Below are 27,906 nucleotides of genomic sequence, written 5' to 3'. Positions count from 1 at the left end.
GTATGAGTGATTTCTCTCTTGATTAATTTACTATGAAGTATGCCAGAGTAGCCATTAGGAATAACTCTCAGTATAAATGTAAAAAAAAAGAGGAGGGGGGAGCTAGTGATTTTCGGTGAGGTAGCATTTACATGCCAGAGCTTGGATCACTTGAATACAGAATATTTTTTGGAAACTGCACAATTCTGTGAAAATCAGGTAATGGAAAGGTGGCTAAAGTTGGGTCCGCAAAAATGGAGTGAGACAAGATGACAAATTTCTTTTTAAACTAGTTTCTTTTTAAACCTACTTCACCTCAAAGGAATCTGTAAATTTTCAAGTCTGATTCTGCACAATAAAACTACAGACTAATAATTATGACATGAATAAGATATGATAGAATATTAGATAGATATGATAGTAGATATGATATGAATTTGAGAGTAAAGACATTTTTGATTAATTCTCAACTTTACTACAGAATTTTCTGAATTTATCTATTGCTGAATCTATTTAAGATTCGCAGAGGAATGCTGTTAATACAGTGTCATACAGAATATAGCTGTTCGGCACATAGTAGAAGATCTGTTTTTTCTGGTATTCAGAAGTACTTTTTGCCTTTCTTGACTTAATGCACTTGCTTATTTTTTTATAACCATCCAGAATATTCCTTTTCCTCTCTGGTATTTTTTCAGCTGCTAAAGCAGTTAAGAGATCTGTGGTCCCTTTGATTAGTCCAGGCATATGTTTATTCATTCTAGTTCTGTAATGATTTTTGAGGGTTTTATACATCATTTCCTTCAAGTATTACTGATAATGAGGTTCAGCTATCTGAATTATTCTTGCTGTAATCTACAATTTATGTACATCTTGGTAACTAGTCTTAATATCAGTGGTTTCCGCATTATATGATTATTTATACAATGGTTGACATTATATTAACACAGTATAAATGTATGTTGTTAGCTAATATAGACTATAGTAATTGTAATTTTAATAATTATTTAAACTATTATTTTGTGTTTAAATTTTTAGATGCCATAAATATTTGTACCTAATCAGAAAATCCAAAAGCAGAGAAGCAGTTCTTGATTTAATTCTGAGCCCTCAACAAAATTTAGTTCAATGTATAACTCTTACTTCTTATTTTGTAATTGTCTCCATAATGTACTCAAATTTAACATCTTTGTAGGAGTAAAATAGAGGAATGGCATAAAAATTAGGAGAATAGAAAGCAACTAAAAAGAACAAATAAAGGCTAAACAGACATCAACAGGACTAAGAAAATGCCAGGTGATGTGCTTCATGAATTCGTCGGAATTATCCAAGGTGTCATGGAGTGTGAATCAATGACCTAGTGACAGAGTGTATTAAATTTCCAGAAAGCTTTTGACAAGTTTTCTCATCAAACACTATAAGGAAGTCAAGCTGTAATGAGATAAGAGAGAAGGTTTTATGTATCATTAAGTAGTTAAAGGGGAAGTGGAGATTAGGAATACACGGTAGAACTATCAGTGTGATTCCATCAGAGTCCTTGCTGGGATCTTACTGTTTTAGTAGAAATGGTCTATAATGATTCAGAAAGAGGATGAATATGTAGATGACAGAGTTTGCAAATTACATCTCTAGATATTTCAGGATAGCTAAAATAAAAGTGACTTGTAATGAACTGCAAAAGGTTGATAAGATGATAGATGAAATTCAGTGTTGGCAAGTACAAAGTAATTCATTTTTCTTATGTTGAGAAATATGGTTCTGATACACATACACAGGGATGGCCTCTAATTTTACTACATGGAAAGAGACCTGGGGTTACTATTGATGCGTCTCTGAAAACATCAGTACAAAGCTTAGCAGCAGTCAAAAAAAGGAAACAGAGTGTCTGTAAAGGGGTTGAGGACCAAAAGGAAAACACCATACTACCATTGCACAAATCCACAGTGCACTTGCACCATAAATATTACATACAGTTCTAATCATCCCATTTCAAAAATTCAAGCAACAGAAAATGTAAAACAGTGTTAGGATCTGCACATGCTGTCCTTGTAGCCAAATCTTTAAGACTACATTTACTCACTTTAAGACTACATTTGCCCACATTACCTGCCGTCTGTTGGTCCTCATCTAGGCTGTACTCTTGGGAAGGGAATAGGAGAAAAAAGGGAGAAACTTTGTGTATGTCCTAGACTTTATGTAATATAAAGTTTACATGTGCATATGGCTCAACACTCTACTTCTGTCTATCTTCAGTTACCTTTCTTTATACATTCATCCTTATAGCTGTTACATGGCTTGTGTCAGGGCTGGCAAAAGTTCCTCAGATCCTTACAAACTTATCTTCTGTACAGGTGGATGGGATCTGAAGACAACTTGATATTGCACTGAACTGAGGCAGTCTACAGGGGAAAGAGGAATGTGAGGTGATGCACTTCAGTGTGCTTCTGGGACCCAGGGTATCAAACAAGTGTAGGCATTGTCAAATATCGTCAGAGAAATGGAATAGCTTCCATACAGAGAGTGACTGAAGAAAATTGTATTCTTTAGCCTAGTGAAGAGTTTAATGGCATGAGGAGATCATAGAATCATAGAATCAGTAAGGTTGGAAGGGACCTCTGGAGATCATCTAGTCCAAACTCCCTGCTCAGCAGGGTCACCTAGAGCATGTTAGATAGGGTTGCATCCAGGTGGGCCTTGAATATCTCCAGATACTATAGAGTTCCATAAAATCATGAGTCCTATGGAGAAAGTGAACAGGAAATAATTATTCTCTGCTTCTTGTAACATTGAAATGAGGGTCCTGTCAGTGCAAACTTCACAGTAAATTTTTAAAAAGCCCAGAGGAAGTATGCCTCATGCGAATTAAACTTTGAAACTCGTTGCCATTTGTGGCAATCAGAAGCATACATAGATTAGAAAAGGAATTAGACAATTTTATGGTGATGAATCCATTGAGGGCTTCACTTCATGGAACAGTATAACCTAGACATAACCTCTGACAAAGGAAACCTTTCTGATTATGATTACTGAAATGTAGGAAGGAACGTCAAAGGAATAACCCTATTTTATTTACCCTCTTTTATGATCTTTTTCTAAACTGTTCCTGGCTACTTTTGAAGACAAACTATAGAGTTAGACAGAGTTTTGGTGTGATCTACCATTTTCTGTCTTCTGTTATATAGAATGGTCATTTTTGTGGTGAAGCATGACCAAACAGGAGAGCAGTACAGATGTCAGTGGTAATTTTGCAGTGATTAAAAGATGTGTCGGTCTGAGTGGAGTAATCTAAGCCTGCATTCCTTCTAGCATCCGTCTTCATTGAATGGAAACTGCACTGCAGAGCTCTGCTGTCATGTTTGTTCTCAACAATAAACAGCTTAGTTACACTTTTCTTTCTTTTTCTTTTTCTTTTTCTTTTTCTTTTTCTTTTTCTTTTTCTTTTTCTTTTTCTTTTTCTTTTTCTTTTTCTTTTTCTTTTTCTTTTTCTTTTTCTTTTTCTTTTTCTTTTTCTTTTTCTTTTCTCTCTCCCCCCCCCGAAAGAGAAACAAATGGCAGATATGGGTGTTTTTCATGTGCTAGACCTGTCCCACTTTATTCTTTCCATATAATCTATCTATGCTCTGTTGAAGAGCTTGGTATGCAAGGTTCATAGGTGCACTGTAACTTGAGGCCATCTCTTTTGAAGCAGAATTACATCATTTCAACTGGTTAGGATTTTTTTTAAGGCTAAGTGGCAAGCAGCATATGTACACTGGCAGCTGGGAAGAGAAAGGTTTCTACTTCAGCACAGAGGTCTTTTCATTCAACATTTCCTTAACAGGTCTCTTTCTCAGTGCAACAGTGTAACTGTGAGCAGCCTGCTCATGCTGCACAAGGGACAGCTTGCCCTTGGCATTGCCCAGTATAGCTGGAAAGATGAAAGGAGAATTTCTCCCAGATGAGCTGTGCGAGTGCACTTCTGCTGCCTCTGACCTGTGTGGAACCCCACCAAGCCTGTGTTAATTAGCAGCACAAATTAGAAACTATGAATGCTGCATTTAGCTATCACAGTGATTGGCCCCCACACTCTGTGAATTTTAAGAACAATCTGAACCTCTTAAAAGGGGAGAGAGATCTGATCTTATCAAATATGCACTACTCCCACAGTATTGACAGAATATTTCAGCAGAGGAATTGGACATCCACTATTGTATATCTTGGAAAAACAAACAAACAAACAAAAAACAATTTTGCCACTATTTCAATGTGTAAATACCCAGGAAAACAACCATATATTTGTCTCTGACTAGATGGGGCTGGATGTATTTCATTGCAAAATAGTGTTTTGTAAAAACAGATACTTTTCATGTACCTTGTTGTGAAACTTTTCGTATACCTTGTTGCTGGGAAGAGTGAACTGCCAAGAATATGAGGAGCTAATACTAACCATTTCGCAAACACCACATATTGGCTGCTCTACGGCATCTCTTTCTGGGGTAATTATGTTTTGTAAATAAACATCAACTAGGTCAGAGACATAAACAAAAGTGTCCCCAACCCAAACCCAATATACTCAGCTACTTCTTATTCTTATACATTTTGTCTTTAATGTTCTGAGGTAGAACCTGGCTACTAGTCTATTTTTACATGCGTACAAGCATGGTTCCACAGAAGGGCATATGTGCAGGGTCACCAGAGTCACTGTATATGCAGCAGTATCTGGATTCACTAATGAATCAATTCTGCCAGTCCATCTGAGCAAATGAGGTACAACCCCAAAATCTAATTAAAAAGTTGTTAATTTTTGTAATCATTTTGATCTGGCAAAGCTTTCTAGACACTTAAGAAATTAAATATGCATTTCAAGATGGCATAAAGTCGTAAAAGTAATACTGTTAATCTTGCATGTGAAGGATATTATGAATGGCCTGAGGTTGGTTCTATAATAAAAAACAGACCAAATTCCTTTCATTTGGCCTGTTCCATACACACAGAAGCTGCAAGCATGTGAAGACAGACATAAAAGTACTCCCTAGACAGAGTGCAGAGTTAAAGAATGCAGCAGCTGTCATTATCATGTGTTAAATGTAGGCTAATTTCAGATAGTCTTTACTCAAACCTTGTAATGATTATTTAAATTTTAAGTGAAAGAAGATTAGCTGACTGTAACCAGACAGCTCTTACCTCAGTCTTGCAGTTTAGTATGGATGCAGACATCCACTGTGAGCACATCATGCTCCGTGATGTTCTGGCTTCTAAGATTGAACCTCCACGAGTAGTTTCTGGTCTTGGTTACTCTGGCTTACAGCATGACACTGAGAACAGGTCTGTCTTCACAGCTGGTAGTACACAGATTGTAGTGCAGGGATATAAGCAAGCAACCAAAGATAGGGATGGTGGCAAAGCTTTACCACTGAAAGAAATAAACTATTTTGTGTATTTCTCAAATTCAAAACACACTTCCTTGAATGAGAGACTTATCAGAACAGATGCATCTGTTCTGATGTAAGTTCCCCCCCCCCCCCCCCAAAAAAAAAAAAAAAAAAAAAAAGTCCCAGGAGAAGTAGTTCTTAGCTGGAAGATGGGGGACGGGAATAAGAGAAGTTCCACTGAGCGAGAAGAAAGCTTGCTTTTAGCAGTTTCTAAAGCTCTACCTTTCCTCAACTTTGTTTGTCTTCTTGGATGCATCAGATCTATTCTAGCTGCTCTTTCTTTTAGAGGGTCACTTTTTTTCAGCAGAGATTTTTGGCTTCTCTGAACTCTTTTCTTACTGTACAAGTAAAATCATGAATCCTTTACAAATTACTTATGTGAAAATGAATCTTAAGCACCTCATGGAAAATGCACTTTGTACAGGAGAGTAACTATGCAGAAGAGGAATATTTAAAAGCACAGCCTTTTTTCTTTTGTCTCCCTTTTCACCTTCCATTTGCTCTACTATCTGTCCTCTTTCTTTTTTTTTTTTTCGCTTTTCTCTCTCTATCCCTGTGCTTTCCCTAGGCTCACATTAAACCTGTAGAGTTACACCTGAATAACAATTCATGGCTGGTGTGTGAGTTCTCAGCAAAGTTTGTTGTTGCAAAGAAGCTGTGAGAGGTTTCCTTTAAGTGCCATCTTTTACCTCTTTTTCACTGGGGTAATGCCATAGTCCAGAGACCCTGTTTGCTTCCTATCAGGCAGCAACCATCCCCTGTTTAATCTCTTGCAGCCCCATATCAGCATCTATTTCTTCTCATTTTTATCAGCTGTATCAAGCTTTCAGAAGAGAATGTTTTCAAATCCAGTGGTTTGAATCCAGATCATAGCTTAGGCAGTGAAGTCATTCTGGATTTGCACCACTTTCACTGAATTCAAAATTTGACAAGTAGTTCATAGATAAATGTATTACCTGCATGATATATTGGGAAGTATGACCCTATTTTTAGTTCTGAAGATTTGATGTTGGATTGTCTTCCCTCCAAATCTGTGCATAAACATTGAGATCTACATTTATGAGCAGATTAAACTAAATAGAAAACTGATGGAAAAGTTTCCTCTCCTGCTTCCTGATGCTTTGTCAAAATATACCAGAAATCAACAAGATCTCTTTCAAGTTTTATTGCATATTGTTACTAAACCAGCATCAGTCTGTTATTGAAACAGCTGCTTAAAACCCACTGAGGATATTAACCCCCTCTCTTTTTGTTGTTAGTGTAGTGTTATTCACTGTGTTTTTCTGTGAGAAAAAAGGCTACATCTTTTTTTTTTTTTTTTTTTTTTTTTTTTTCACCACTCAAGAAGTACCATAGGGGAATGGACCAGTGCAATGATCAACCTGCCATCTGCTGGCATCCTGTCTCTGGCAGTAGCTGTGAACACAACTGTCAGGATGGTTCATGAAATTCAATATACCAGTGCACATATATAATATTATTCCAAGACGATAAAAGGTTTGATACAAGATTTATGAGTTGAGGTTTCCATCTTCAGAGCTTAGTCTGACACCTGGGTCACTTCCACCAAAAGAAAATGTCTGAAAAAAAAAAGTCAGCTACCAGATAGGAATCCTCGGTTTTTGTAATTTAATAGTAATTGCTTATTGTTGCAGTAAAAACAATAGGTCTAATTACATACTATGATTCCACTTTAATACTCATAAAAGCCAACCAAGAACAAGGTCTCAGTGTACTAAGGCAGTAAAAACATTGATCTGTAGGCAGCATTTTTAATATAGCCCCTAAAGACTTGGAGTCTGAACTGACAGAACAATACATAAATTGACCATGACGCAGCAATGGGCCCTTGTGGCCAGGAAGGCCAATGGTATCCTGGGGTGCATTAGGAAGAGTGTTGCCAGCAGGTCAAGGGAGGTGATCCTGCCCCTCTACTCAGCCCTGCTGAGGCCTCATCTCGAGTCCTGTGTCCAGGTCTGGGCTCCCCACTACAACAGAGACATGGAGCTACCGGAGAGAGTCCAGCGTAGGGCTACAAAGATGATCAGAGGGTTGGAGCATCTGCCCTACAAGGAAAGGCTGCGAGAGCTGGGCATGTTCAGCCTGGGGAAGAGAAGACAGAGGGGGGATATTATCAATGTGTACAAGTACCTGAAGGGAGGGTGTCAAGGGGATGGGGACAAACTCTTTTCAGTTGTCCCGTGTGACAGGACAAGAGGCAATGGGCAGAAATCGAAGCACAGGAAGTTCTGCTTGAACGTGAGGGGGAATTTCTTCCCTGTGAGAGTGATGGAGCACTGGCACAGGTTGCCCAGAGAGGTTGTGGAGTCTCCCTCTCTGGAGATCTTCAAGGCCCGCCTGGATGCAACCCTGTCTAACATGCTGTAGGTGACCCTGCTTTGCGGGGAAGTTGGACTAGATGATCTCCAGAGGTCCCTTCCAACCTTACTGATTCTATGATTCTACACAGGCTGAGAAAATAATGTGATATTAGCAAATGGTAGGTTGGATGCATGCAATTTTTATGAAGAGGAAAGTTTTGGAAGGGATAAGTGAAATAGAAATTTAGAAAGAAGAGAGGCTGTGATGTGGGGAGAAGTGGTTAAGGTTTGTAGAAGTGAAGCTTAAATGAAGATTCAGCCAGAAGAATGGGGTAGAAGGAGCAAACAACTGCTTGGTACATGGTGGAGGAAATTTGCTGTCATCATTTCAGGTTGATTATTTGTTTTCTTTGGTTTCTCCTTCTGCTCCTCTTGCCCCTTGGAAGAGCTGGTAGTCTCTTCTGTGCAGCTTTTGCACTGGGATGTGTGGTGGGCAGACACTAGGTAGGAGACAACGTTTCCTCAGAGCAGATTGTTTCTTTGGCATACCTTTGGTCTTATGACCAAAAGGATAGTGGGAGTAAAATGAGGGCTGAGGCTACCTTGCCTTCTTCACCAGCAGTGGCTTCCATAATGTGGCAACTTCACTAGAAGATAGTATACAAATTGGGCAGAGTCTTGCTCTTTCAGATGTGTGCAGCTGAAAATATGCATGTGAATTTGGTCTTACACAGTGCACTGTGGTTGAAACTGGCCTTACAGCCATTCTCATCAGGCTTCACAGATGTAGGCACAAAGGTTCTGAAAGCTACAGCCACAAGCTGTGCACTCAGTCCAGCAGTGCAGAGCACGTGGTACAGTTGCATTTGAATTCCCTCTCATCGACAAGAGTGGTATTTTGTATGAACTTGGTAAATTAGCTGCACAAAATCTTTGCAGAAGAAAGGGATGATTTAAAACAAAACCTAGACCCAAATTTAAATTTTGAAAACAGTTCTCGCTAAGGTTATGGATATATGCATAGTTGAATACCAGAAGAGATCTGCAGACAAGGTGTTATCATTCATAATTCTCATAAAGAATACTTGCTTAATAACGGAGTCTGCAACACAAGAATAGTAAAATATCTAGATATTCTTATGGAGCTGGTCAGTGTTATGCTTTCATTTTCACTTCCTCTGGTCTAAATCTGAAGACATAAATTAGCTGCTGATAAAAGTGATATTAAGGAATGCAGGTATTGTAAGGATCTGGAACTTGTGGTAACTGCATAGGCTTTACATAAGGAGCACAGCAGAGCTAAGCAGCCTGGAAGAGCAATATGCAGCAGCTAGGCTGCTGAACATGGAAATATCAAAGTCAATAGACTTTTTACCTCTGTTTATTTCAGCACAGCTTCCTCATTGAACTTTATTTAGATCAAAAATAATCATCTTTAAAAACAGTCAGTGCTGGAATGTTACACTCTGAATCACTTGTCTGTAACAATTCAGGGTTGATGGGTTATCATCAAGAAAATGAGGCTTCAGTATAGTGACTTCTTCATTTTCAGCCTATAGAAATTTAAACAGGAGTAGACTACACCACACGAGAGTGTGGTGTACCTGTTTTGATGGATGCAGTTCTCACTTTCTCCTTAAAAGCAATTTCACTATGCAGAAAACAATAGAGCATGGCAAGGAAGCATATTTCTCTGATGTTGTCACTAGGACACTGTCCAGATTTTGATACTTCTCTGAAAAAAATATTGTCTGACAACTGCTTAATTTAAAATACGTAAGCATTCCTGAGAGCAGGGACTGAAATCCAAGACTTCATCACCAAGGTGAATGCCCCATTTTGGAAAATTGATTTTAGGTGTATTTTCAGCTAGTTTATCAGTAACTTAGTCACTGTGATGTCTTCAGATGTATTCTCTCTCTACTCCATCCTGCCTGGACTCCTTTAATATCCTTCTTAGCAAAGCTAGTTCTTCTAATTGTTTTTTTCGGTTGTAAAACAGTCCAGACCCAGGGACATCTGGATGCTTTAGTATGTCTAGCAGAAGTGTGTCTGTTGACTCTTTTACCGTGTTGAACTGAGAGGATTAAAGGCAAGAGTGTTAAATTTACAATGCCTGTCTCTGAAATACTTTCCTCCTTGAGATGCTGCAGGTCATATCTTTTATGTTTCCAACTGGTGCTTTAATTATGGTGATGGAAAGATAGCAAGAAGTTTTATTTTTGGTTTTGATTATTACCTGCTTTAGCAGTCCTTACGGTCTTGTGCCTAACACAAAGTATAAGTAAATGATAATCCCATGAGCTAACTAATCAACTAGTGATGCAGGCTGTGACTTCATTGCAGACAATGATTCTTCATCAACCAGAGTAAATTTTGTCTCTGGATTATATTTTAGATTCAGCCATTGGTTTGTGGTATGAGTCTGAATATGTCATTTTTCCTCTTTGATTGACCTTCCCCCTCTTTTATACTTGAGCTACAGGAAAGCACCTCTTCTGTAGCGTGCTGAGATAATATACTTGTATTTGTAAATTCATGACAAAATCTATGGATCCCAGACTTGGAGTATCAGCTTCTGGAATTTCATCTCCTCAAATTACTTATTTATTTCAATTAACAATGCTTACAAATAACCTGCTTCAATGAAAGTAACTTAAGTGCAGCAAACCCTTCACTGTTTCATGATCCACAGTTCTTACTTGTCAAGTATATTTACTTGGGCTAACATGGACTGGCTGTGGAGCACATCTTTATTTAATCCTGAAAGTCAACAACTGCTTGCAAATTGGCCTCTATTAAGTACAGGTGTTGAATTCTCTGAGAAACTTTTAAAACTTTTTGATTTTATCAGCAGTATCTGTTAGGCCTGTAGGGTTTGAGGCAACTTCAAAGAGAGTATCACGAAGGTCTTGAAATAAGTCTGCCTCTGAGGAGAGCCTCAGGAGGTGTTGGGAGAGCATTCCTGGGGTTGCTGGAAAGAGAAAGCAGCAATGCTAAGAAGGAAGAACATGTCAAGATCAGGAAGACAGAATCGTTGTTCCAATTTTGGAATCAAATCAGTCCTACTAGAGATGATAGTATAAACACAGAAGGAAAGACTATTCTAAAATAAAACTTTGTAAATAGCTTAAATCTAGAGGACATTGTTATCTGGGAATCTCAAGCCAGCTCATTTCACCAAAAACTGAAACCCAGCATGCGCTCAAGTTTATGTCCCAAACTGCCTGATACCTCTTAACACTTCTTTGTGTGAGTGTTAAGCACTGAGCAATACAGCTTAGAAATACAAAACATTCACTACAGGGCAGAAAGTACTGTTTGGCCTGCCTAGGTGAGGCATTTTAATATCCTTTAATTGTATTTTTTTTCTTCATAGGTTAATATGATTAGAGATACAAACCTTTAATAATTTTTCTCACTGGAGTCATACTTCTGTAAGTGAACTGCAGTGCTGTTAATATTTCATAGATCTTAAAACAGAATCTTCTACAAAAGTGAGACAGGAATCCATGATTAATACAAAGATTTTATTTATCAGGTACCTGTATGTATTGCAGTAAATTGTAGTAATTAATTTCTCATTTGGGAAGCAAACTACATTAAATTGTTTTCTGGTTGTGGATAGACTCCAGCAATTGTAGTATATGAACTCCTATTCCTCAAGATCCTCTGTTGTCTTTAGTATTTTTCTTGATCTCTTTTAGCTTTTTGTAGAGTGCAAAATTCTTTGTATCGAAGCCCATTGCTTGCCAGCTGTCATTCAATTTGAAACCAGACCTGTATTCAGAATGATCTCAGCATGAGCAGGAAGAAAGGAGATGCATTTCCGTACAGAACCTAATTCCCAAACTTTTTGTTAAGAAACAAAGTAAAATGGTCCTTTATTAGGCTTTGAAATAGTCAGAAACCACTGTTGTAAAGGGTAAAGCTATACCTGCCTGTCTCCTGCTAAAATTAGTATTAATTACACAGCTTTTAATTGCAGTAAGTGCACTGGAAATAAACCCCATGAGTCTCGAGCAATTATCTCTCATGAAACACAAGAAAAACAAGAACTGAAAACATGATTAAGAGTTTACTGAGAAGCTAGGATTTCCTAGATACTCTGTATGAAGCTTAAAAAATGAAATACTTCAGTGGAAACTACTGATCAATGCCAAAGAACAGGTGAACTTTTCAACTATCAGCCTGAAAGTTAAACTGTTCCCTAAGTGCTATTGGTGAATGACCTCCTTTTGTTATTGCCTCAAGTTTTGGTCATATGGCTATAGAAACTTCTCAGCATTCCTAACAGTGCCATGCTAAAATGTCAAATCCTATATACCAGGTTTTGATACAGGTTTTGTCATCTCTGAAAAGCTGCCTTATATCATAAAGAAAATGTTCTGACTTGACATAGTTTAAGTACTGGTTTGCAATACAGGGAATAAAGGAAAAGCGAGACAGAAATGGAGATGGAACGCAGAATCACTGATGATATAGGTACCATTGACCTTCCCCCCAAATGAATACATGAAGCTGTTTTGGTTAGTGTACTTCAGAATATCCTCTGAAACTGCCGTGGGCAACACTGGGGGAAATGCCAAAATGTAGGGGTATGAAGGCTCTTGAAAGGCAACAGAGAGGATTTACCTCAGGAGAGTAGCTGCACTTGGTACCTCGTCCAAGACAGGAAAACTGTGCTACTTGCACTCAAAAGATGTTCATTCAAGGTTACAAACAGGATGGATAAAGATAGGGAATTTAGTGTTATGTTGCATCTGCTTTTTCTCCAGAGGGGAGCTGCTACATCCTCCTCCTCGTACTTTCCTTCCAGTCTTTGGGATCTGCATCCCACCTAGAGTAAGAGTTTCTCCCTGTGGGCTAGTTAGTTGAGAGAACATTTTGTGGTTGCTTCACTAGTCACAGATAGCATTTTTCTCTAGAAAGACTGCAACATTACAATCTTTATAGTGTTAATAGCTGTGAGAAATCCCATAGCATAGACAAAATATGCCTTGGAGGCTACTGCAAGGTTTTCTTGCAGAGAATGAAGTATGCTATTGTACTCAAAAAGAAGAAAGGAAAGGCTAAACTATTATTTGAAACTAAACAGAAATTGAAACCTGCAGGCCAATAACAGATATAAGGAATCTAGTCTGAAGACTAGCTCCCTCCCAATTTAAAAAAAAGGTCAATATTTAACATTTTTATGGGGTTTTATGGGGAAAAATAGCTATGAAAAAGAGCACCTCTTTACTCTGACCTGTGCCCTGTGTGTATTCAGGAGTGTCTTTACCTAGCTGAGTAACAAGTGTGGCTTTTTACAGCTTTTTATATCTGTTTCTCCTGTAGTATAGTGAAGAAATAGAGGATGGATATTTCATCTTCTGGTGCATTAGTAGCAGCGTTCTTTGTAAAACATCAGAATTAAATGGCACCAAGAGAGCTGGTTAGCCAGAGTGTGGGGGCCTGTCTGTAGTGAAATAGTCCAAAACACTGTTCTTAACCCATTGAGGTGTCTGAAATGTCATATATATTTACATTTCCTGGCAAAAATGTACTTAGAATTCTTCTGTACTTTCTGAGGGGAGTTGCCTTCTTGGCTATGTGGGGTTCCTAAATGCCACATCCATTTGGGATGTATAAGTTGTGTCAGGTTGGCCAAGTGTCCTGAAAGACCCTCTTCATTAGATGTGCTGAAGATCACATGTAAGAAATAGAATCAATATATCAGTTATTCTGTCTTATGCTTTGATACAAAGACTGGCTTTCCTCTTGTTAAAATAGTAGGATCTGGAAGAACTGATTTGGAAGACAATCTGTTTATTTAGTACACAGGAAGAGAGAATCTATTCCAAGAGTAGTTGGCAGCATGGGAGAGGACATGAAGAAGTTAGGAGTAGACAAAGGGGACAAAAGAAATGTTGAAGAAATGTGAGTATTTTTTGTTGGAGGAATGCTCCAAAATGCAAAGTGTTCTGCAAAGATCAGGACAGCATGTTGCAGGAAAACACAGGATACTAGTACTAAAAATATGATGTTGTTTGTCTAGGCAAAAAGGTAAACAACTCTCCTGGAATCTGGGGGTATTTGTCAGGAATTCAGAAAAGAGTGAGAAAATCTTTGGAAGGCAGAGGAACCCGATGAGCTCACTGAGAGGCAGCAAATGTTCCAGTGCTATTTTTGGTTGAGCAATGCTGTAGATTGAGGGAGTTTCTGTAAAATGAGAGGTGACACTACAAAATCTTGGAACGAGCGTCTTTGAAATACGGTATACTGTATATACTGCATATACTGCATATACTGTGTATATACATATATATAACAATTAGTTTTGTCTGAAAAGTGAATATAAATGTAGCATCTTTTGATCCCATGCTTAATGTCTTCTAGTTGGAAAGGAATATGAATTAATTCTAAGTGTCATTCTTGTGTCCTCAGCCTGGGGACTTAAGAACTGTGTTTGGTCTTTTTATTGTTGACAGTCAAGTCAGAAAAATCATTATTGAATTAATTCTCCTGATAAGTCAAGAGCCATAAAGGAATCTAATTCATCAGTTTGTGATCTATAGAACCAAAGAGAGAGAGAGAAAAAAAAGAAGGAAAATGGAATTTATTTTTTTTAGCTCTTAAAGTTACCAGATAGGACCAAAACCAGGTAAGATCTGAGTGGACATGATAAAAAACAAGCAAAAAGCAAAGTCACAGTCATTGATGGGAAAGATGCATAAGAAATAAATTCCATAAATAAGGATTGCTTCATGAGGATGTCTGTCTTCACTGCTCTTTACATTACTAGAGCAAACTGACAGTAGGTTTTTTGAATTAACGTAAACAAGATGATGCCATATATAGTAATGTTGACTTAACTACATTAAGAGTAAAATCAGTACCTTTATTAGTAAATGGAGGTGACCTGGAAACCCTCATAGGTTCCAAGATCACAGAAAGCTCTCTGTTCTTTTCTTGTTAGATTCCTTCTCAATCTTTTTTAGATCTTTTAGCTCCAGTTGGATTTAAATTAAAGCCTTTCTCGTTAGCAGTCGCTAATTTGTATTTGATGAATGTCTTACAAATTATCTGCTTCATAAATGTGAAGTGCAGAACTTGTTGGCAAAACAAAACTAAAAAAAGAAGTAGAAAACATCTCTTTTAAATGTGTTTTCATTTTGCTTACACCACATAAGATAACCTATCTGCAATTGCTCAGCTATTTGCCTTGCATTGTTTAGCTCTAGATTGAAAATACAGTTTCAGAAAAGAAAAAGTTCTTTTACTGTTTGGAATCTGGAATGCAATTCTTGTCTGCTGGTAAAGCCAGTGTATTGCTGGAGAGCAGTTTCCACAAGGTTGTTTGAGGTTTATATGCTATGGGAACACAGGATATATCATCAGATTTCTTTGTCGGACAGACCTATTACTCTGAAATGAACTGCAATACGTGATGAATTTATATGGATCACTAATATAGAAACCTAGACAGTAATGCAAGGCCACGTAGGAGAAGGGATAGGTGACAATTCCTTCTAGATCTTGTGATAATAAACTGGCACCAGGAAGGGAAAGAATACCTAATCTTATTTATGACCTATTTAATTTACTGATATCGTTACTGTTTTTAAAAGGCTCATTTTATTTCTTAAGTTGAGCTAAGCATAGTGTTAATGAAGGGAAAAGCATGGTCCCTCCTCCAGAGAGCTGATAGTCTACACATTTCCTGTGCATTAAGGACTGGATGTTAAAAGTGACAATGTGGTGCTCAGTACCATGAGGCTGAAAATTGAAATAATTGGCTCTGTGAGTGAGATCAACAAAAATCACATAAAAGCTAAATTTCTCTGTGTAGCATATGGAGAGAGGCAGGTGCCCAAAGCTGTGGTCCAGAATAGCTTACACATTGAATTTGGAGAAACTAAAGCCAGTCTTCAAGGAAAGTGTGGGTTTGTCTGTCATGCAGTTTTGTATCTGGAGTTAAATACCTATTTCAAAGATTTAGATAGGTGCTTCTGAGAAACTGGAGTTAAGGAACCAGTACTAAGGGACTGACCTCTTTTTGTTTAGACTGGGCAGGACAGATACCTGATTTAACCCTGATCTGCGGGTGGTTGCCATCTTTTGTATAACAGCTTAGTTGTTAGAACACGTGGCTGACCTGGGTTCTGCCCAGCCTTAAGAAATCAGAGCGTGCTTATCTGGGGAGTGCTCATAGACACTAGTCCATCTTGTGTGGCACTGCTCTTTTCCCTCCTGTTAAAACTGCGTAACAGTTTAGTCAAGAATACAGTCATTAGTCTGGAGGGCAAGCAGTTCTGTACCATGGTAGGTAAGGTGTCAGGCATGGAAAAAGAGAGCAGGAATAACAAAGGTGTGTAACATGGCTGTTCCTATGAAAATGCTGTCCTGAGAAAAAGAAGGTTCTTTCGGGGAACTTATAATTTTTTTTTCTTTTCTTATGAAATTCACAGACTAATTTTTCAAGCTTCATAAGGCAAAGCTCTGAAGTTTAAAACTTTTCAGATTCCTCAGCCTTTCATATAATATACATATATATACACACATACATACATATATACAGATATATCATGTACATATATGTATTTTTTATTTATATGTATTCTTTTAACAATGACTTGGTACAGTGTAACACTGCAGTGGCTTAGGCTAGTCTAGAGTGATTTGATAAAATTGTTCCAAAACTGGAATGTAAAGGCTGCATGATGTTATTCCTGAAAATGTGGGCAGCTCATAAGGATGTTCTCTGTAAAGAAATAGCAATGCTAACTCTATAAACAGGAAAAAATGCAAGCCATCTTTTTTTTTGTATGTGGTTACTGCAATTTGCATATTCCATAAATAGAGGCATTTATGCCATAGCAATTCCTACTAACATTTATTGCTGTGAATGTCTTCAAAATGAATGTCTAGTTCATGTTGTAAAAAGATTCCCTTTTCAGTTGTATCCTGAATTTCACCTGTCTTTCTCCAGTTAGTAATTCTGCTTTGCTATCTGTTTTTGCACTCTTTTCAGTTGCCCTAAAAATGCTGGGCCTGATCCACCATTGCCTTCTGACTTCTGTAGTAATTTGTACCAATGGAAGAACACAAAAAAGTTAGCTGCTCCGCTTTTGTGTGAGCAGCTGAGGTACAAAATTGTTCGCATTTTTACATAGAAAAAAATCTATGGCTGAATTTATCACGCATAAACAAGTGGATGTCCTGAACATTTGGTACTGATTTGTATACTATTCCTTCCACTCTTGCTTCTATTGTAAGGCGAGACTATCCTGACTCTCATTGAAATGCATGCTAATGTTGCTATATGGGGACTGGAAAAAGGATTATTATGCATAACTTTGCTATACTGACAGGGTTTGGCAGCTCTAAAGTAGTTTTTTGTCCAAGGATTCCTAGTAGTATGTTATAGCAGTGCATATGTCTCATAATTTCCACTGTAGGTAGGTGTCTCTCATTTCATTTTACACACCAGGAAAATGAAGTGTTTAGTAGAAGTGATGAAGTCACGTTGGCCAAACTAGTAAATAAATATCGGTCTGGTTAAATCCTGGTCTTCCATGGCAAAAAATCAAGTGTACCAGTCTAAGATACCACACAGCACCCAGATGAACAGTTATTTACCTTTCACTACACACACAGAGTAAGCCTGAAATCATGCCATTCTGAATGTGTGTCAGTAACAGTAACTCTTAAGCTAGGTCATCCTTCAGTATTTTAGAAAGCTGCTCAGAATGACTCCACAGGAAAAGAGGGGATAGAAGTAGAGTAAGTTTCAGTATTCTTGTGTTATTTATCTCCTTAGTACTTCAGCAGTGATTTTCTCCATGTCTTATATTTGATTATTCTCACTTCTCTCATTATATTTCTGATCTCACGTAACTGTTTTTGTTTAGCCAGACATAGAAGACTATGCACGCATACAAAAAGAAAAAAAGTTAAGAGTAGAGATCATCTCAAATAGTTTCAGAAATAAAACTGTTTCTGAAACATGGTACTTTTATGCTATTATCTGGGTTCTAAATGCAGAGCATCCCAGCGTAGGTAAGCCCTTAATGAAGGTTTGACCTTGCACCTCCTTAAAAAGTGCTCATGCTTTAGTGGAGAACAGCAGTACTGCTCACCAGCTGGTTAGATTTTTAACTGGTTCAGGCAATATACCTGAATATTATAAAGATGACTTCTGAAATGTTAACTTATGTCTAGAAAATGTTCTAACCTGAAATGAGTCTTTATTTCTGGGTTGAGAGATGCTTGCTTTGGAAAACTAATTTTGAAGTATGTGACTTCTGCATCCACTTCTGCATTCCCTTTCCAGGATAAATGTACAGAATTTACACTGCCACTGTAGTTAATTCTCACTAAGGTTTCTGGTAGTTTCCAGATTTCTTGTGAAACTTCACTGAACTTTGAATTCATTTAGAACATGAAAATCTGAAATACGTCCGTCAGAGTCAATAGAGTTAATCCAGAGTTAATCACTATTACGAAAAACAAAATTTAAGTTCGCATCATAGAAAGTGAGGGTCTACATCATCTAGAGGTGGAAATACTGCAACGACAATGCTAATATCTGTATTCAGTTTATAGCAGACAGTAACATCCACAAACAGTTTTTTGTTTAAGTGCTTTCCAGTGTGGTTTTACATACCTAATTTTATCTGAAGTTGTTTAGTATTTGACATAGAATCAGTAAGGCTGGAAGGGACCTCTGGAGGTCATCTAGTCCAACCTCCCCGCCAAGCAGGGTCACCTAGACAATATTAGACAGGGTTGCATCCAGGCAGGCCTTGAAGATCTCCAGAGAGGGAGACTCCACAACCTCTCTGGGCAACCTGTGCCAGTGCTCCATCACTCTCACAGGGAAGAAATTGCCCCTCACGGTCAGGTGGAACTTCCTGTGCTTCAATTTCTGCCCATTGCCTCTTGTCCTGTCACACGGCACAATTGAAAAGAGTTTGTCCCTGTCCCCTTGACACCCTCCCTTCAGGTACTTGTACACATTGATAAGATCCCCCCTCAGTCTCTCTTCCCCAGGCTGAACATGCCCAGCTCTCGCAGCCTTTCCTCGTAGGGCAGATGCTCCAGCCCTCTGATCATCTTTGTAGCCCTACGTTGGACTCTCTCCGGTAGCTCCATGTCTCTGTTGTAGTGGGGAGCCCAGACCTGGACACAGGACTCGAGATGAGGCCTCAGCAGGGCTGAGTAGAGGGGCAGGATCACCTCCCTTGACCTGCTGGCAACACTCTTCCTCATGCACCCCAGGATACCATTGGCCTTCCTGGCCACAAGGGCCCATTGCTGGCTCATGGTCAATGTGTCATCCGCCAGCACTCCCAGGTCTTTCTCTGCAGAGCTGCTCTCCAGGAGGTCAGCCCCCAGCCTGTACTGGTGCCTAGGGTTATTTCTCCCTAGGTGCAGGACTCTGCACTTGCCCTTGTTGAACCTCATGAGGTTCCTCTCCACCCAACTCTCCAGCCTGTCCAGGTCTCTCTGAATGGCAGCACAGCCCTCAGGTATATCAGCCACTCCTCCCAGCTTGGCACCATCAGCAACTTGCTGAGGAGGCACTCTGTCCCCTCATCCAGGTTATTGATGAAGAAGTTGAAAAGGACTGGCCCCAGTACTGATCCCTGGGGGACTCCACTAGCCACAGGCCTCCAACTAGACTCCATGCCACTGATGACAACTCTCTGAGCTTGGCCTTTCAGCCAGTTCTCAATCCACCTCACTGTCCACTCGTCTAGCCTGCACTTCCTGAGCTTCCCTATGAGGATGTTATGGGAGACAGTGTCCAAAGCCTTGCTGAAGTCAAGGTACACAATGTCCACTACTCTTCCCTCATCTACCCAGCCAGTCATTCCATCATAGAAGGCTCTCAGATTGGTTAAGCAGGATTTTCTCTTGGTGAATCCATGCTGGCTACTCCTGATCACCTTCTTATCCTCTGTATGTCTGGAGATGACATCCAGAATGAGCTGTTCCATCACCTTTCCAGGGATGGAGGTGAGGCTGACTGGCCTATAGTTGCCTGGGTCCTCCTTCTTGCCCTTTTTGAAGACTGGAGTGACACTGGCTTTCTTCCAGTCCTCAGGCACCTCTCCAGTTCTCCATGACTTTTCAAAGATGAAAACATAAAACCTTTGTTTCTCATGTAAAATAATACTATAGCTATCACTGTTTATTTTGGGAAGGGAGTTTTAACCTTCATATTTGTGAATAAAAGCTGGAAATCCTGGGTCAAAGAAAAGTCTGGAAAACCAGAAGCATGAAGTATTTGTAAATACAATCTCTGGTTTTTAGAACCAATTTTGAATTTATTTTCCCTTTAGCTTTGCAATGCTGGATGAATTACTTATTACTGGCAAGGTAATATGGGTGTACAGATGTGTATGGAAGTGTGAATGAGTGTCCACTTTTTTTATGTGCTGAAGTCAAACTGGAGTGTACTGAAACTTAGAATTGTTCTAGGTTGTGTTTCTCATAGGTTTATGCCTAGCGAATGGAAACTAGGAATCATAATTGTTTTAGAGCCAGACACAGAGGTTCATTATTACCTGGGGAGGGTTTTCACTAATGGAGCGGGCTGTATTCTACCTAATAAGCTCACAAAAGGCAGAAGCAGAAATATCTTTTCAACTATCACCAACGTGATCAGTCTGCTATTCACCAGGGATAAAGTTCCAATAATCCACTCAAAATATTTCTTTTGTTTGTTATTTCCTTCTTCTAGAAAAAGCAAGTGAGTCAAACAAAGATCCGGGTGATCTCTACCATCCTCTTCATCCTGGCAGGCTGCATTGTCTTTGTGACCATTCCCGCAGTTATCTTCAAACACATCGAGGGATGGACAGCCCTGGAGTCCATCTACTTTGTGGTTGTCACTCTGACTACTGTTGGCTTTGGTGATTTTGTAGCAGGTGAGCAGCTTTGAGCTGAGGTGCTGTGCATGGGGGCCTTATCTCTTAGTATTTCTTCTCTGGTGTAGAGAAGAAATGTATTTTCAAAATATATTCCAGTAAATAATGCCAGATGTTTCTGTCGGGGTTACTGTGCAACAGCAGACAGGACTCCAGGCTAATTTAAGATCCAGGTGCCTTGGCATCTGCAGAGTGCAACCTTTCAGCAATGTAAATAACATGAGTCTTGGAAGTCCTGATTATCCTTTATCCTGCAATGAATTATGCACAAGTCAAATGACTTTCCTATTGAATTCAAGACTTGTAATAGACCATTAGGTCTCACTCTGTCACTGATTGCTGAAGCAAGTAGCCAAAATGATGAATGAATGAAGCTTTTCCAAAGTAGGGCTGAGCTGTAGGAGAGGGAAACTGTCTGGTCTGATGCAGTAGACTGCTAAAAAATTCTTTTGCCTGAACTGCAGCATTTCAGAGGCTGGATTTTGTCCTCTAACCTTGACAGAAATTTTGACACTGCAGCTACCCTGTTAAGGAAAACTCGCATGGGAGGGGAAGAACTAATGGGGTGTGCATTTCAGCACTAGGATGATACTAAGATTAATACAGACTAACAGGTACTATAAATATCCGTCTGAATCAATTACTAAAGAGGGAGTCGGAATTGTTGGCTAGAGAGAAAGGAAGATTTTTTTTCACTCTGCAGCTTTGCTAAGGAAAAGATGATTAAAATAAGTGGAATTTCTTTTCCCATTATTGCATGACCTCTACTCCCCATTCCTGTTAGTAGTCATAATAAATGCATTAAGGTGCCTGTGTTACAACTACTCTACTGTGGCTTCTTTATGCCACTATTTCCCCCCCTGAAAAATTAGTGAAATATGAATGCCTTAAAAAAATCAAATGAAACAACAAGATATATGGAATTTTCTTCTCTGAAGAGCTGTAGACAAGTCTTTTTGTAGACAACACTATCATCCTCCTTTTTTTAACACTGTGATAAAGATTATGTGAATTATTGAGAAAAAATGGCACTGAACAAAAAGACCCCCCAGATATGAAAAAAGTGAGCATTTTATGAGTGTTCAAATACAGAACTGAATGCATTACTTCAGTCCATTTTAACTACATAAGAGTGAAAAGAAGCTCACTGGTATTCTGGCTTTGTGGTATCTTAGCATAGTGTGAAATAAAAATAATTCATTGTTTTTTTCTTAGGCATATGGCACTTTAATATTATTTTCTTTAGTAATATAATTATAGAAAATGAATTAAAGTGTTCTACATCCAACATGATCAAATCCACAGCTGGGTGGCTACTAACAACCAGAGTTTTTTGAAAATCAAATGAAAGACCTTAAATGAAAAAACTTCAAAGGTTCTTATGATAAGAGTTTCAGGCCAGGTGATCACCAGGAGATGTAGGTTTTATTGCTGATTTTGACACATATTTTCTGTCACTTTTATTTTCTGTCACTTTAATCTCTCCATATCTCTATTCCTTCAACATCAAAGAGACAATACTACATCATGTTGGGTAAAGCAGCATCAGTGGAGCTATACTGATTTATTCCAGGTAGAATGTGGCCCATATCTTGCCAAACTGGGAATGTTTTTGCGCTAGTGATGAAAATACAGTAGTGGATGGAGTGTGAAAAAAATAGAATATTTGATAGGCTGAAAAAAAGTGGTCTCATAATATCTGTAGCCTGATTACTCCATAAGACATACCTAGACAGTCTGCTTTATAGCAAACTTCTGCAGAGACACATGTGACCACAACAGCCTCATTGTACCATAGCAACAGCAGCCCCCATCTCCCATTGTTTCACACTCTTGAAGACTAGAAAAAGAGAATGATTCATACAGTGTATGGGGAAAGATTAACATCAAAAACAATATTTGGGTCCCTGACAATACTTGAATGCCTGAGCTTTCAGGAGAATCTTCAGTCACTGTAACTATACTTAGCCTGCATAAAATTCATTTTAAAGAATCAGATTGCAAAAAAGTTCAGGGGAATACTCTCAACTGTGTCGTCTGGGGATTTTAATGGGCGAAAAAATCCTAAGAGCTTTTTCAGGTCGTATCCAGGTACAGGTTAGTCTCTAGCTCTTGTTTATCCCAGACTGGAGTCCAGGAAATAAACATTCCTCTGCTTGAGTCCCCAAATAAGCCTGCTCTTCAAGCAGACATTTACTCAGGTACCACCAAGGGTAGTTTTTGCATTGAGGGATGTGGTTGTGCATATGCAGCAGTGCAGCCTCTTTGTCTCTAACCCACCTAACACACTCTGGTAGGACCAGGACTCTCAAAAATGAAGTTGTGGCTACTTTCTTCTGAAAGAAGTATACTCTCTCCTGTGGTGTGTTATAGCCTGGATGCTATCGCACTTATTTTAGGCCCTTCACAGTCCACTAAAGTTGCCAGATGTCCCACATACTTGTATTACTAGCTCCTCCTAAGACTTGCGTAAAAACCATATAGGATATTTGTAGCTTTGTTTGACCCATATCTACTCTCAAACCACTGGTCAGGGAATGCATCGCTATAACTAATACCTAAGCAGGCAGTATATAGGAGTGGGTTCCTGTCAGATACCCCGATCAGGAGGGGAAAGCAAAGTTATTCTTCTGTCTCCCCCACAGAGGTCTCTGAATCCTGTATTTAAAAGCAAAAAATATGGAAACTCTATAACCCAAGAGAGTTGAACTGTAAAGTGTCTCAACTATCAACCTGCAGGCACTTCAGAATAAAGAAGACTATCTGTATTAAATGTTTTTCTTGGTAATGTGTTTAAGCTGTTACAGGTATGTTACAATGCAAGAATTTCAGAATTTTTTGGAGTATCTGCAATATAAAGAAAAAGGCTTACTAGCTGTTCTGGCAGGTCAGAAAGTAGCAGAACAATAGATAATCTTTGCTGAATCTTAACTTAAAAACAGACAGTGTTCCTGCCATCTGCCAAGCCTCTAGTCTTTTACTAGAACTACAGTGGTGTTGTCAAGAGTCAAGAAATACTGTAGTGAATTTCTCAGAATCACAAGTATTTTGGCATAATTTTGGCATCTCATGACTCCTTATCATAAATATATACTTATTTCAGGAGGAAATGCTGACATCCATTATCGGGAGTGGTATAAACCCTTAGTGTGGTTCTGGATCCTTGTTGGTCTTGCCTATTTTGCTGCTGTTCTGAGTATGATTGGAGATTGGTTAAGAGTCCTGTCCAAGAAGACAAAAGAAGAGGTATGACTGGTATGACTAGTAATTTCTCAGTGGGTTATCATTTTCTAAGAGAGCTCTAAGTTCCTGATTCCTGCTAGTCTAATTAAGGATGCTGTTCTGTTTGACAAATGCTAAATATTCCCTTTGGTTCACTCCACTGACTACCTTGGTATCCTTTTAGCTGTGAGCTTTAGCTTCCTTACAAAGGGAGGAGAAAAAGCAACTGAAACAAACCTGTATGTCGTTACATTTCTGCCAGTACTACCGCATACATAGAACAGCTTGGTAGGTTTGCAGTTATGAAATAAAAGAAGCTAGCCTTCACTGAAACTAATTACAAAATAGTGACAAAAATCATAACTGTTCACTGTTCAAATATTGGTGATACATGGATTTTTAAGATCAGAAAAAAAACACTACTGTTACTCAGTTTGTTCTCCTGCCTAATGTGGCAGCTCTTCCTAAGCCCATCTCAGAGCCTACAAATTCTGTTCATGCTGTAGCATGTCCATTATTCTTGGACATCAGTTGGCTCAGTCCACTATGAAACAAGCATCTGTGTTTAAATCCTGTTTTGATACTGAGTTTTCCCTATGTCAGAGTATGTGGTTGAAGGGTTTGAAGTCAGCCTCCTTTTTGAGTACCATATTATTAAAAATGGAAGAAACTGAGTAGACAGCATCAGGGAAAATGTGCATAAATTCACACAGAACATGCCTTCCATGATTTGAGGACAGTATTCCTAATGTTTCACTCAAAATCAGAGTGGAAAATGAAAGGCAACTGCCATGCATCCTGAGCTGAAGACTGTTAGAGAGGAGGTTTACATGATTTCAAATTTTAATGCAGTCTCCTCCTAAATTCCAAGTAAGGCCAACATGGCAGAGTTAGTCAAAGAGCAGGCATAGCCAAGGTCTGGCAGAGGGATGATGCTGTTTATTATTTATGAAGTCGGCTGAGTCACCTGAGGCCCGGTGCATCCACCGTGCATCCATCAATAAGGGAGGCTTCACAGAGAGCTTCAGCTGACAAGCTGATCAGCAGCAGGACACCTACAATGCCTGGCTGTGGCGCTCATAGGTGGGAACTTGAACTCTCACAGCGAGTTTGTGAGGCTAGCTTTCGCAGTTAGTCCAGTTAGAAATGGAAACCTGCTCCTCTGGCCTAAGGAGCCAAAAATAACTCCCTTATGGACCACTGGGTACAGAAACTAAGTCCTGGCCACAGCAGTCTGATCAAACTGAATTTTGGAAAAGGCCTAAGCTGACTGAGATATTGCGTGGTAATCCCCTCCCCTCCCCTCCCCTCCCCTTCCCTCCCCTTCCCTCCCCTCCCCTCCCTTCCCCTTCCCTTTCCTCCCCTTTCCCTTCCCTTCCCCTTCCCTTCCCTTCCCTTCCCTTCCCTTCCCCTTCCCTTCCCTTCCCTTCCCTTCCCTTCCCTTCCCTTCCCTTCCCTTCCCTTCCCTTCCCTTCCCTTCCCTTCCCTTCCCTTCCCTTCCCTTCCCTTCCCTTCCCTTCCCCTTTCCCTCCTTTCCCCTTTCCCCTCCTTTCCCCTTTCCCTTTTCTGAAGAAATATTTATTCTATAGATCAACCATGTCAGTGCTTTATTTTTAGTCATTATTCTGCTCTCAGGTGAAAAAAGAGTAAAAAAGAACAAAAAAGAACAGAACAGTGAGACATTTAAGGACATGCATATGATGCCCACACAGAATATTGCTGTGTTTTGAAAACTCCTCTTCTGGGAAGCAGTGTGCTCACTGCTGGCTTGAGGGGGTGGTATTTGGACAGTTATGCAATGGAAACCTCCACTAAAGACAGCTACATTTGCTCCCTTTCTGAGAAGGGACCCTAGCTTGGATGATTACTAGCCTTTTGAAGTATTTGAAATTATGCAATAGATATTCCTGATATAAATTGCCTTGTGGCACTGCACAGAACCTACAATGAGATTAAAGAGCTCCAACCATGAGCATACAGGTTGGCTGCCCTGGTTGGTTGTCTTGTTCTGAAGCATATTAACATAACTATATGTGATCATTCTCCTGACCATCTACTGCTGACATTATAAATCAGGAATTTTCTTCTCTTCTTAATCAGGGAGGGATTAGCATGGAAACTTGCCATCTTGTAGCACATCTATAAAATGTATCGAGTGGCAAAATGTGAAAAAGGCAGCCACGCCATCCATATGCTACACGAGCCATTAGCTAACCACTACTCAGTGATTAGATCTGGCCTGAGTATAACCAGTGTGCTGCTGAAGTTTGGCCTGTGAGGTGTGCTGGAGCTTGCACTCATCTCCAATTCTATGCCAGGCAAGAAAGTGCTTGTGCACTTGTGTTAAACAGGAAAGAATGTCACTTCATTTTTCTCTTTTGGTTTTCTATTTGTTTCTTTTTGTTGTTGTTGTAAAGGTTGGAGAAATAAAAGCCCACGCAGCTGAGTGGAAAGCGAACGTGACGGCTGAGTTCAGAGAGACACGCAGGCGGCTCAGTGTGGAGATCCACGACAAACTTCAGAGGGCAGCTACCATCCGCAGCATGGAGCGTAGGCGCCTAGGCCTGGACCAGAGGGCCCACTCCTTAGACATGCTCTCTCCAGAGAAGCGCTCTGTCTTTACTGCCTTGGAAACAGGACGCTTCAAGGCCTCGTCTCAGGAAAGCATCAACAACAGGCCTAACAACCTGCGCCTTAAAGGGTCAGATCAACTCAACAAGCATGGACAGGGGGCATCTGAGGACAACATCATCAATAAATTTGGATCATCTGCTAAGATGACCAAAAGGAAAAACAAAGACCTCAAAAAGACCATCCCTGAAGATGTGCGTAAAATTTATGAGACCTTCCGAAACTACTCTTTGGATGAAGAAAAAAAGGAAGAAGAGACAGAGAAGATGTGTAATTCTGAGAATTCTTCCAGCACTGCAGTCCTAACCAACTGCATCCAGCAGCACTCAGATCTGGAGAATGGAATGATCCCCACAGAAACCAAAGAAAGGGAACATGAAAACAAAGCATTACTTGAAGACAGAAATTAAATGTAAAAGATGCTTGACTTGAATAAACAATGCTAATGTTTTTATATACATATATATATTGAGACACGTGCCTTATACAGACTCCTTATTCAGTCTGAATTATATAGCATCGAAGAATATTTCACTGTGCCATAAAGACTCAAGCTTGCTCTGCCAAAACAAATCAGGAACACAGCACTGCAGAATGGCAACAGAAAGCTACGCACATGGAAATTTCAGCCTGTATAAGATTACCAGGGTAAAACACAAAGGAAGAGACTAAACCATGGCAATACCATCAGAGTGCTGCTGCCATGGCATAATGTTAGACAAAGGGCAGCTATGTGAGAAGAACCTTTCAAAGGAATGAAAAAGAGTGTAACTTTTCAATGGCGTGTACATTAAGCCTTCCCCTGGTGATTATAAAGAGGAGAAATGATTGGAGTTAACTAGAAACTTTCAGTAAGGCTTAGTTTACGTTTTGGCACGTGATCCAGGCTAGATTTTTTTCTTTTCATTTTTGAATCTGATGCATTGTCTTTCTAAACTCCAAAAGAATGTCCGTGGACACAGCTACCAGCTAAATGCTGATTCGAAAAATCAACACAGACATATTTTAAGGGTCGAATTGCTCTTTCCATTAAAAAAGAAAGAAACTGTGGGTATTTATCATAACCAGTTTAAAAAAAATAAAAAAGGATATTTTTTCTCTTGTTCAAAATATTCAGTGTAAACTCACTGCAAGAAAGTGCATATGAAGAAAATGCTGCATTTCATGCTGTGTTGTTTAAAAGAAGAGAAACATTAATTTAATGATATTTGGCTAAGTGTATAAAACAGTGGGCCAACTGTTTTTTTAAAAGAATTTGTTTCACACTTTCTACCACTGAAAGGACTTCAATTTTAATGCTGTAGGACTATGAAGACAGAAGAAAAGCTATAGCTTTTGCATGTCAGCAAACTGCTATTCTCTGTAGCTGAATCTAAATTTTTAAAAATAGACATAAGAGCCTATATACTATTCAAATGAGGGCCAGGG

At 39.2% G+C, this 27,906-nt stretch overlaps 1 protein-coding gene across 1 annotated transcript in view; it reads left to right on the top strand.

Moving 5' to 3' along the window:
- Nucleotides 1-26,888, top strand: part of KCNK10 (potassium two pore domain channel subfamily K member 10) — a 70,011-nt gene extending 43,123 nt beyond the window's left edge. The window contains exons 5-7 of the mRNA XM_062577176.1: nucleotides 20,439-20,625; nucleotides 23,729-23,871; nucleotides 26,265-26,888. Coding sequence (XP_062433160.1) covers nucleotides 20,439-20,625; nucleotides 23,729-23,871; nucleotides 26,265-26,888 — 954 coding nt within the window. The remainder of the gene's footprint in view (nucleotides 1-20,438; nucleotides 20,626-23,728; nucleotides 23,872-26,264) is intronic.
- Nucleotides 26,889-27,906: the final 1,018 nt, after the last annotated feature.

This window comes from Rhea pennata, chromosome 5, assembly GCF_028389875.1.
Source record: "Rhea pennata isolate bPtePen1 chromosome 5, bPtePen1.pri, whole genome shotgun sequence".
Lineage (NCBI taxonomy): Eukaryota > Metazoa > Chordata > Aves > Rheiformes > Rheidae > Rhea > Rhea pennata.
This window is presented reverse-complemented; position numbering and strand designations above follow the sequence as displayed.